This window comes from Ictalurus furcatus, chromosome 17, assembly GCF_023375685.1.
Source record: "Ictalurus furcatus strain D&B chromosome 17, Billie_1.0, whole genome shotgun sequence".
Lineage (NCBI taxonomy): Eukaryota > Metazoa > Chordata > Actinopteri > Siluriformes > Ictaluridae > Ictalurus > Ictalurus furcatus.
Window position 1 is genome coordinate 12164162 of NC_071271.1, and position 11276 is coordinate 12175437.

At 36.8% G+C, this 11276-nt stretch overlaps 1 protein-coding gene across 11 annotated transcripts; it reads left to right on the forward strand.

Annotated features, from left to right (window-relative positions):
- The first annotated feature begins 516 nt into the window (after nt 1–516).
- On the forward strand, nt 517–10775 carry aifm4 (apoptosis inducing factor mitochondria associated 4). Of its 11 annotated transcripts, XM_053647542.1 has the most exons (20): nt 626–770; nt 1074–1237; nt 1593–1671; nt 1805–1914; nt 2215–2324; nt 2415–2459; nt 2600–2675; nt 3186–3298; nt 3405–3491; nt 4773–4864; nt 4949–5079; nt 5898–6013; nt 6091–6162; nt 6253–6316; nt 6391–6467; nt 8768–8885; nt 8987–9085; nt 9177–9252; nt 9340–9444; nt 9922–10775. In XM_053647542.1, the coding sequence occupies exons 3-20, from the start codon at nt 1604–1606 to the stop codon at nt 9953–9955; spliced, it is 1593 nt and encodes a 530-aa protein (XP_053503517.1). In that variant the 5' UTR covers nt 626–770; nt 1074–1237; nt 1593–1603; the 3' UTR covers nt 9956–10775. The 11 variants fall into 11 exon arrangements, with proteins under 11 accessions (XP_053503513.1, XP_053503517.1, XP_053503516.1 ...); XM_053647541.1 differs by having other exon boundaries at nt 6091–6316; XM_053647538.1 differs by lacking the exon at nt 626–770 and adding an exon at nt 517–616 and having other exon boundaries at nt 2215–2459; nt 6091–6316.
- The last annotated feature ends 501 nt before the right edge of the window (nt 10776–11276 follow it).

The window sequence follows — 11276 nt, forward strand, 5'->3', positions numbered from 1 at the left end:
AGTACGGGGTCAATTGAATTTTCAAATGACTCTTTATGCTTGTCTTCTTGCATCCATACTGTCCCAACTTTTTCGGAATTGAGATTGTATCTTAAGACTTTGTTTTAATTTATGAAACAATTTAGTATAAGATATACACACAAAAAAAGAAGTCGGGGGGGTGGATACTTTTATTCCCCTTCACAGCACTGTATTTAATGTCTAGACGGAGGTCAAAGCTCCTGCTTTGAACAGGTTGACACTTAAACGAGTAAATATTGTTTTTGTTCCAAAAGTTGTCGCCTTTACAAAAACTCGGAGTGTTACATATATGCTATATTTATTTTTGTTTATCTTACTTGTTTGGATTGCTCGAGCTCCAGAGCACGCACGGAGCTCGCGCCTGTGCTGCAGATTCCCCGTCAATGACCGTTATAAAGATGTTGCTGAAGATTAATCAATTCTTTATCACTACCAAGTCACATTTTTTGCAGTTGTCTTATGCTTTATTAATCGTACAACGAGGGGCGGTAGGCAGCCTGAACACTGCTGCACCGTCCTCCTCTGTGCGTCACCGTGTGTCAGCGATTTTCACCACAGACTGGCAACACAAACAACACTACCTGTTAGAGCCGCGGTAAGTTACTGATGCTGATACTAAGGCTTATGCTTAACGAGAGGATAGAAAGGCTAGGCATTGATATTTTATACCGGAACATGTAAGTTAGGGCGGTATGTGCGCCATTCAGAGCAGATTTCTACAGCACCACAAAAAGAAACAAGAAGTTTGAGTGAGTCATTTTCTCATTCACACTATTCTCTATTCATCACGGGTGCGATTGTTAACTGCAATGTGAGTAGATACTTCTCAGTTTCTCAGTAAACACTGAATATCAGGAACTATATAGGTCTAGCATGTGACTGTGAGTTGTCTTTCGATCGGTACAAGCTTGCACATCAGAGCAGAATAATCATTTGCTGACACATACAGTTGCAATATTTGAACACCAGGTGTCTGAGGTTAGGTTTATGTTGTTTCAGCAACCGTTTCAGATCATTTTTGTCTTTCCTTTCAATTGTTGGTAAATCTGCAGCTCAGGACACATGTATGGGATCTGTCGGATTGTCACTGCACGTGTGAGGAAACCAACAAACTTGAAGAAAGCCAGTTCCTGTGGAGAAAGAAATCACCTGGTGAAATAGGAAAAGAAAAGAAAGAGCAAAGAAACACAGCTGCTCAGAATTTTTGTTTACTACTGTAAGTATTAGACATTAATGGCTGTGTGTTGAGTTATTTTGAGGGGACAGCAAATTAACACTGTTACACAAGCTGTACACTCACTACTTTACATTATAGCCAAGTGTCATTTATGCAGTGTTGTCACATGAAAATATATAATCAAATATTTACAAAAATGTGAGGGGTGTACTCACTTTTGTGAGATACTGCATGTGTGTGTGTGTGTGTGTATATATATATATATATATATATATATATATATATATATATATATATATATATATATATATATAAAATATAAAAATGTATGTTTGTGTGTTCATATTCCAGTGTTTTCATATATGTAGTTTCAATATGTGTATCATATTTGCAGAATCACCAAATATGGCACAGACGGAGTGTGATGAAGTTACCGAGGTGGTGTGTTTGGAGTCAGAGCTGCAGGATGGACAGTAATATTTTCACCCCTTTAATGATCATAACACATTATTTTCCACCACTGAAACCTAGGATAGTAACTTATACTCATAGTGTGTATGTAATGCTTTGTGCCATTGTTTCTTTTGTGACTGTCGCTTATTACAGAATGAAGGAGGTTGAGGTGGACCATCAGAAAATGCTGTTGGTTCATAATGAAGGCCAGTTCAGCGCCGTGGGCGCTCTGTGTACTCACTATGGAGCTCCGCTTATTAAAGGTAATCTGATCGACTGGAAATGTCCTTTAATGCACACACTTCATCTTTCAAGGCAGCTTTGTGTCTAGGTTGTTTGCAGTCTATGGAAACATCAGAACAATATCAAATAGATCTATAGGAAAGTTAATAGGTAATAGTTAAAAGAATGCCTTTGGATGAAATCTTTTGGTCTATATTTATTTACCACTTCAGTGGTAAATAAATGTGTGCTGTCTTTTCACCTTGCTATTCTAATGTACTACAATTTAGCTTCAGTCTGCAGTATTAGTTTCATTTACTTCAAGTGCACCACATGAACAGGTGTTTTGATGGGAAACAGAGTGAGGTGTCCTTGGCATGGGGCTTGTTTTAACACTAAAACAGGAGATATTGAAGAGTTTCCAGGCCTGGACTCTTTGCCCACATACAAGGTAATGTCTGAAGGCATTGATTTTGTAAGATACATGCCCCCCTCCATGCTTTCCATTGAACATGTATGTATTTTGCTTCATTTTTCTAAGGTGAAAGTTGAGAATGGTAAAGTTCATGTTACAAGAAATAAAAAGGTTAGTGCAATACTTATTTGACTTACTTCACTGTCATATTATTTCAATCATGTGGTACACAACAAAGCAAATATAAAATGTAGTCACAGTGTAGTGATGGTTTGCATAGTGATAGCTTACCAGTTGTTCTTCTATGTCAGACTCTGACTAAACGTGTTAAAGAAATGAGCTGTAGAGTGCCTGGAGTCTGCCACGCCATACTTTTAATTGGAGGAGGTGAGAACTGGACTTTTTAATTTGTTTGTATCTTTGAATAGGTTCATATCATTATAAAAATCTGCTGAAATCACAGGCGGTGAGATTTGAGCCTGAAATACATGTGAGAAATAATTGTTTCAAAAGGCATAAACATCCATAAACCCCTAAGAATGGATTAGCTTGTTGCTCTGACCACTATGCCTGTGTGTCAACAATAGTGTATGTATTGTATGTTTATTAAAGTGGGTCATACTTGGCCAATATTGAAGATTAATCTAATACAAACAATGAAAGGTTGTGTAAACTGCCAACTGTGAACACTCCAGTCAGCTGTAATTAAGCAGCATTTTGTGCTGTTGTAGAAATGTAAGCTATAATCATATCTACTCCATTGCTACAAACTTGAAATTTAATGATCAGTGGCCTTAATGGTGACATACGTACAGTATATTGTAAATAATAATTTCATTTTTTCATGTATCTTGATGACATTTGGTCAGAAACCCATGTGTTTGTGTGCTTTTACAGGCCCTGCCTCTTTGCAATGTGCAGAAACCCTTCGACAGAATGACTATCAGGGGCGAATTATAATGGTCACCAAAGATGAGAAGCTGCCTCTTGACAAGACGAAACTTAGTAAAGTGAGAATGAAGACCAGATAATATATGCCTTGAATAGTTTATGAATCTACCTGTACTTGTCTGTTTGGCATTTGTGATAAAAACTCATTTTCTGTTAATCCTACAGGCCATGAATATAGAGAGTGAAAAAATTCTTCTTCGATCAAGTGACTTCCTAAAACAGCATGGCATTGAAGTATGGACAGAAAAGGAAGTAAGCAAAATTTTCTACAAGATCTACACTATATGTCCATAAGTTTGTGGACACCTGACCATTACACCCTCGTAGATATAGTCCCCCTTTGCCATTATAATAACCTCCACTCTTCTGGGAAGGCTTTCCACTAGATTTTGGAGCATGGCTGTGGGGATTTCCCATTCAACCGAAAGGGCCGTAGTGAGATCAGGTACTGATGTTGTGCGAGTTGGCCTGGGGTGCAGTTATATTCATCCTGTTGGTGTTTAATGTGGTTGAGGTCAGGGTTCTGTGCAGATAATTCCAGTTCTTCCACTCCAAACTTGGCAAACTGTGTCTTCATGGATGTCACTTTGTGAACGGTGGAATTGTCATGCTGGAACATGTTTGGGCCCCTTAGTTCCAGTGAAGGGAAATCTTAATGCTACAGCATACAAAGGCATCCTATGCAATGGTGTGCTTCCAACTTTGTGGCAACAGTTTGGGGAAGGACCACATATGGGTGAGATGGTCAGGTGTCCATAAATTTTTGGCCATATAGTGTATATAATCAATGTTCCAAAAAAGGTGCATATAGTTAAGTGTAACATTTTTACTAAAAAGAATTTGAAAAAGATAGTAACGAAATGTAGCCATATTCTGCTAAAAGACAACCATCTGAATCATAAGGCACTTCTTTCTTTCATATCTAGCAGATATGAAAGTTATAACAGATATATCAAGAACAATGGGCAAAGATTTGCCCACACTTTGCTAAAATTTGGGCAACAAGTAACAATAAAAGATATTAGAAAATGTTTATATTATATGTAAAAACGCGATGCAAAACTTTACACTAATACCGTTATGATCATTTCACTCTTTATCTTAACATTAATTATTAAGCCAATTTTTTTCTTGTGATAAGGAAGGAACATTTACAGTATGAAAGCTTATACATGTCTTGTTGGTTTAAAAAAATTATAAAAATTTTTTCTTGCCAACATTTCTATCAGGAAGGTAGAAAGGAAAACCCAGAATTTTACCATTAAACACAAGCCTATGTTGGTGGATAAGACAGCAATTTAACTTTCAGACATGTGCCAAGCAGCAGCAGTGCCTTTTATGTATTGCATCCATTCTCCTTCGCAAAAAAAATTAGCATTTGGTCTGACCACTACTTTATGCAATAAAGCTCTTGTATTGCTCCTGTATCACTGTAGCAATGGGTTAAAAATTTTAATTCTATGGATATACCATATATTTTGACAGAAACCGAATATGATTGAGAGAACACAAGTTAAACTGTTTTGCTTACAGGTGGTGTCCATAGATACAGAAGAACATACTGTCAGTTTTCACAATGGTACCACTCAACACTATAATCAGCTCTTGATCGCTACAGGAGCAAGGTTAGGTCACTTAATTTCTTTGTGCGTTTTCTGTTCTTACTATTTTTCTCCAGGTACTGATAGCTAACAGTTCTGATTTTCTAGAGCTCGGAGAATGCAGTGTCCTGGTTCTGAAATGGAGAATGTGAAACTCCTGCAGTGCTACAAAGATGCAGCTGAGATTTATCAGATGAGTGTAGGCAACCGGGTGGTGATCGTTGGAACATCGTTCATAGGTATATTTTGCATTGTGATAAACTGCCTATGTACTCTTTTTATGAACCCTGGATAACCACCATTTTTTGAATTACGGCATTGTGAATTACACGGATACCTTCTTGCACATGCCTAGACCTTCAACAAAGTCACAAATTGACGTATGACGCAATATTTGCAATTCTGAAGGAAGCCTAGCAGCTATCCAGGGTTTATAGAACTACAGTTACATACTAGCATCAACTAGCAGTAAGTAGTAAGAAGGCTTCTATTTTACCCCTCCTAACCACCAATAAGAATTACCTGCATAAAGTTTGCCAACAATGTCATGAAGATCAGGACTCAACTTTGGACTAACTGGAAAGGTGTTCAGAGATGTGAGGAGCGCTGTTAACCTTGTAGAACCTGGAGATTGTACATGATGATGCCCAGTTAGTGGAAGCACAGACTTCACAGAGCAGCATGTCTATAAATAATGACCATAAAAAGATGTTCCAGCTCCTATTGTAACAGTAACAGTGAGTGATAGCTAATAATGAAATGTATTTTTCAGATTCTGAAAAATAATGAATGCCAGAGCTCCATATTTTTCTGTGATAATGTTTAAGAATACACTAACTAAGATAGAAGGCAATGAGGGGAGGTCATCCCCAGCTTTGAAGAGCAGGATACCTGTAGCTCTGACTGTATGACAGCTATATTTTATTGCGCATATTCCACCATACATTGGGTGATTCTCCCCAGCACTGCTGGTAAGGATGGATGTGTGAAATAGAATTGACATTTTGAACATTTGAACCATTTTCAAACTAAATGTTGAACCTCTTTATTAATTCAGGAATGGAAGCAGCAGCTTTTCTGTCTGACAAAGCGACTAGTGTAGCTGTTGTGGGCAAATCCGATGTGCCGTACCAGTTTTCACTGGGACCAGATATTGGCAAAATGACTATGCAGGTCAGAGAATTTCTTTGGTTCCTTTCTGTGCATTTTTCTGTGAAGGCATCCATCTTTTGAAGTGTTTCTTTTAAAAGATGCTGGAGGAGAAATATGTGAGATTCTACATGAATAATGGTGTGGCTGAGATACAAGGGGAAAACGGAAAGGTAAGAACGCACAGATCAGAAAATCATTGTGCAAGTGCTCAAAAGTTTTTTTTTTTGTTTTTTTTTGTCATGACACATTTGTTTTTTCAGGTCAAGCAAGTTATACTGCAAAACGGTGAGGTGTTGCCAGCAGACGTTGTAATTGTGGGAATTGGTAAGTACAGAAGATTTCTTTTTATGACACAGTAGATCACATTTCTGTATATCTGATTCTTTATTTCTTGTTAGGCGTCATTCCAAACTCTGATTTCCTGAAGGGGAGCATGGTGGAAGTTGATTCACGAAATGCCATCACTGTTGATAAGGTAAGGTACTTGCTTATCAAATATAACATATGCACCACTGGTTTTTGCAATTATATCATATGTTTAAGTCTCAAATTTCTCTGTTTTTTATTCATACAGTGAGGGAAAAAAGTATTTGATCCCCTGCTGATTTTGTACGTTTGCCCACTGACAAAGAAATGATCAGTCTATAATTTTAATGGTAGTTGTATTTGAACAGTGAGAGACAGAATAACAACAAAAAAATCCAGAAAAACGCATGTCAAAAATTTTATAAATTAATTTGCATTTTAATGAGGGAAAAAAGTATTTGACCCCCTCTCAATCAGAAAGATTTCTGGCTCCCAGGTGTCTTTTATACAGGTAACGAGCTGAGATTAGGAGCACACTCTTAAAGGGAGTGCTCCTAATATCAGTTTGTTACCTGTATAAAAGACACCTGTCCACAGAAGCAATCAATCAGTCATATTCCAAACTCTCCACCATGGCCAAGACCAAAGTGCTCTCCAAGGATGTCAGGGACAAGACTGTAGACCTACACAAGTCTGGAATGGGCTACAAGACCATTGCCAAGCAGCTTGGTGAGAAGGGGACAACAGTTGGTGCGATTATTCGCAAATGGAAGAAGCACAAAAGAACTGTCAATCTCCCTCGGCCTGGGGCTCCATGCAAGATCTCACCTCGTGGAGTTGCATTGATCATGAGAACAGTGAGGAATCAGCCCAGAACTACACGGGAGGATCTTGTCAATGATCTCAAGGCAGCTGGCACCATAGTCACCAAGAAAACAATTGGTAACACACTACGCCGTGAAGGACTGAAATCCTGCAGCGCGCGCAAGGTCCGCTGCTCAAGAAAACACATATACATCCCCGTCTGAAGTTTGCCAATGAACATCTGAATGATTCTGAGGACAACTGGGTGAAAGCATTGAGGTCAGATGAGACCAAAATGGAGCTCTTTGGCATCAACTCAACTCGCCGTGTTTGGAGGAGGAGGAATGCTGCCTATGACCCCTGGAACACCATCCCCACCGTCAAACATGGAGGTGGAAACATTATGCTTTGGGGTTTTTTTTCTGCTAAGGGGACAGGACAACTTCACCGCATCAAAGGGACGATGGACGGGGCCATGTACCGTCAAATCTTGGGTGAAAACCTCCTTCTCTCAGACAGGGCATTGAAAATGGGTCGTGGATGGGTATTCCAGCATGACAATGACCCAAAACACATGGCCAAGGCAACAAAGGAGTGGCTCAAGAAGAAGCACATTAAGGTCCTGGAGTGGCCTAGCCAGTCTCCAGACCTTAATCCCATAGAAAATCTGTGGAGAGAGCTGAAGGTTCGAGTTGCCAAACGTCAGCCTCGAAACCTTAATGATTTGGAGAAGATCTGCAAAGAGGAGTGGGACAAAATCCCTCCTGAGATGTGTGCAAACCTGGTGGCCAACTACAAGAAACGTCTGACCTCTGTGATTGCCAACAAGGGTTTTTAAACCAAGTACTAAGTCATGTTTTGCAGAGGGGTCAAATACTTATTTCCCCCATTAAAATGCAAATCAATTTATAACATTTTTGATGTGCGTTTTTCTGGATTTTTTTGTTGTTATTCTGTCTCTCACTGTTCAAATAAATCTACCATTAAAGTTATAGACTGATCATTTCTTTGTCAGTGGGTAAACATACAAAATCAGCAGGGGATCAAATACTTTTTTCCCTCACTGTATGTCTAATTGAATATATGATTATTATTTCTGAGTGGTGAATGCTTATGATATTTGGAGAATCTACATTTTAGTGAAATATCCATTTAGGCAAAAAAGGGTGTTGTGTCAAACAAAAAGGAAAACATTCATGTCAAAACAATTTGATTTAATAATGCCAGTTTATTTGGACTGAGGTGTAGAATAATTGTCGAGTCGATTGGCTGAACCAGTGACAAGATTGGTCTGGGTTTCACTCCGTAAAGGTCACCAGAAAACTTGACATAGGCCATTTGCATTGCTTGAACTGATAAAAGGAAAAGAAAGCAAGCGAGACAATAGGCCTCAGAAACACCCCAAAAGTAGTAAAGTTGATTTGTTGTTTTTTAAATATATATATATATACATATATATATATATATATATTTCCTTTTTTAAATTCATTTTCATATTTACTTTAACTTATGCATCTTAGCTTTTGTTTATTATTTGAATAAATCTAACAAAGCATCATTGGTGTATTTTGACAGACTTACTTTTAATTATCCAAGAATCCTTACAATATTAAATGTAATTCCAATGTATGTTTCTTTCTTTCCTTTCTTTCTTTATTTTTTAAGTTTATGAGAACCAACAATCCAGATGTCTTTGCTGCTGGGGATGTGGCATCCTTTCCTCTTTCAATCCAAGCAGATAAAAGGGTCAATATTGGACACTGGCAATTGGCACAAGCACATGGTAATGCAGAAAGACAAATAAAAGTATGAATAATAACTAAAAATAGGATGATTTCAATCATTTTAATAAATTTTCTTTTCTATTTTTAATTGTTATTTTAGGCCGGGTTGCAGCTTTAAACATGCTGAAGAAGCAGACTAAACTCCACTCGGTCCCATACTTCTGGACTGTGTTGCTAGGGAAAAGTATCCGATATACAGGTGACTATTAGAAAAGCGTTTTACATTAAGAACATAAACCGTATTGTGTTTTACCAAAATGACACTTTTTTCTGTTTTCACATTTATCTAGGTTATGGGGAAGGCTATACAGACATTGTTTTCAAAGGAAGCGTTGACGAGAGGAAGTTTCTTGCATTTTATATAAAGTAATTTGCGAGACATATCTTTATTTATTAAAATAAAAGTCAATAATGTCATAATCTCATCCTCACAATATTTATGTCACCATACAGGGGTGATGAAGTTATTGCAGCAGCCAGCTTGAACTTTGACCCTGCTGTCTCAAGGGTGGCAGAAATAATGGCAACTGGGAAAAATATTACAAAGCTAGAAGCTGAGTGAGTGTCCTAATTCAGAAATTTATCCCTGATAGCTAAACATACCTAAACACTGTTTAATGTGAATATTATGTACACCGGTATATAAAAGGTACACATCCCATTTGTATTATATCCTGTTTAGTCAATTTGCACTGCCATCTACAACACGTAGGTACACCTAAAGGCGGGATGTTTTTTACAGTTCAGAGTTAGAAAAGAATTTTGTTTTGCCTTTTCTTTTTTTCTGTCTTTTTTTTTTTTTGCACATTTTCACGTGAATTCTGCATATAAGCTTCATCCCAAAGTATGATTAAACAACTCAACCTTCTTGTTATTAGACTCATATAACGTGTCCCAATTGCTTTGTACAATAATAGAGTAAATGTAGAGTGTGATTCAGGTCTCAACAAAACATCAAAAGTTATTCAGATTTGCAAATGTATTTTTTATGAATTCATAAATTTTAGTCATAAGTCCCAATTTCTGGATTCACAGATCAGAGGACCTTGGATGGTTGCAGCTCACTTAGATGGACCATATGCATCACTACTGGCTACAGAAGATCCCTTTATTAGTTTATAAAACTACTTTTTTTGCCCTGGCAGTGAGCTTGTGGAACAACACACAGCTTAAAAACAATAGCTATGTGGTGGATCATGACCTTTATTTTACTCACCCATTTTATTTCTCCTTTGGAGACCATATTAACCCTCTATTGTATGAATTATTACATTTGCATCAAAAAATGTTTTTAAGTTTTTTTATTACTTGAATTAGCTCCAGTAATAAATATATTTAACTTTTAGTTGGTAAATTGCTGCCATGTGGCAACAATGTGCAACGGTGGAAAGTATCATATAGTCATAAATAACACAATGTTTGAGATTACAATCCAATTAGTGCATTTTCCAAACTATAAGTTGCAGAGTTTTTGGGGTTTTTTTAGTAAGCATGTAAAAGTTATATCTTCTAGAAAGGAATTACAGTTGTAAAAAGTATGTGAGTGGATGGTAACTCATTTTTTTCTGTCAAAGTTAAAGCCCCCTCTTTACACTTACTTGCATAGAAAAATAGTAGTTTTGTGTTAATGCCTATCAAAATAATGGAGATAAATTAATTGTTGCCATATGGCAACACCATGCAGTAAAGGGTTAACCTCCTGATGCAAAACATTTAATGATTAGACATTGGCTCCAGCACCAGCTTTGGTACTGCACAAGTAGAAAAGATAACTTTTGAATACTTTCCTTTAATAAGTTACATTTATATGTCTGCTTTAAATTCACATTATATTCAATGTGAGTGGACCTACATATATCCTAAATCATCTGTGTGTGTGTGTGTGTGTGTGTGTGTGTGTATATATATATATGTGTATATATATATGTGTATATATATATATATATATATATATATATATATATATATATATATATATATATATATATATATATATATATATATATACGTATACGTATACGTATACGTGTGTGTGTGTCTTTGTTGGACTTGAGCAATAGCCAAACTATTTCTCAGAGATAACTTGATCTTCTTGCTTTAGCTATTGTATTGTTAGTAGTTGTTCACATTTTGTTTTCCTTTCAGCACTGATGCTCCTTTTTTCCCATTTTTTGTTATGGAAATCCAGACAATGAAGAGATATTTTATGCATTATTTGAGGAACTGTTTTCAAAAACATTAGACTTGTATAACTTTATAAAATACATTTGTTTGTAGCTGTGTGTAGAAGTTAAAAGTTAAGTAGTAAAGAACGCATATGAAGTTTGTAGTACTGTCCAAACTTGAATGTAATTAAGTTTAATATGGCTGTGGGTTTGAGGTATCTATGT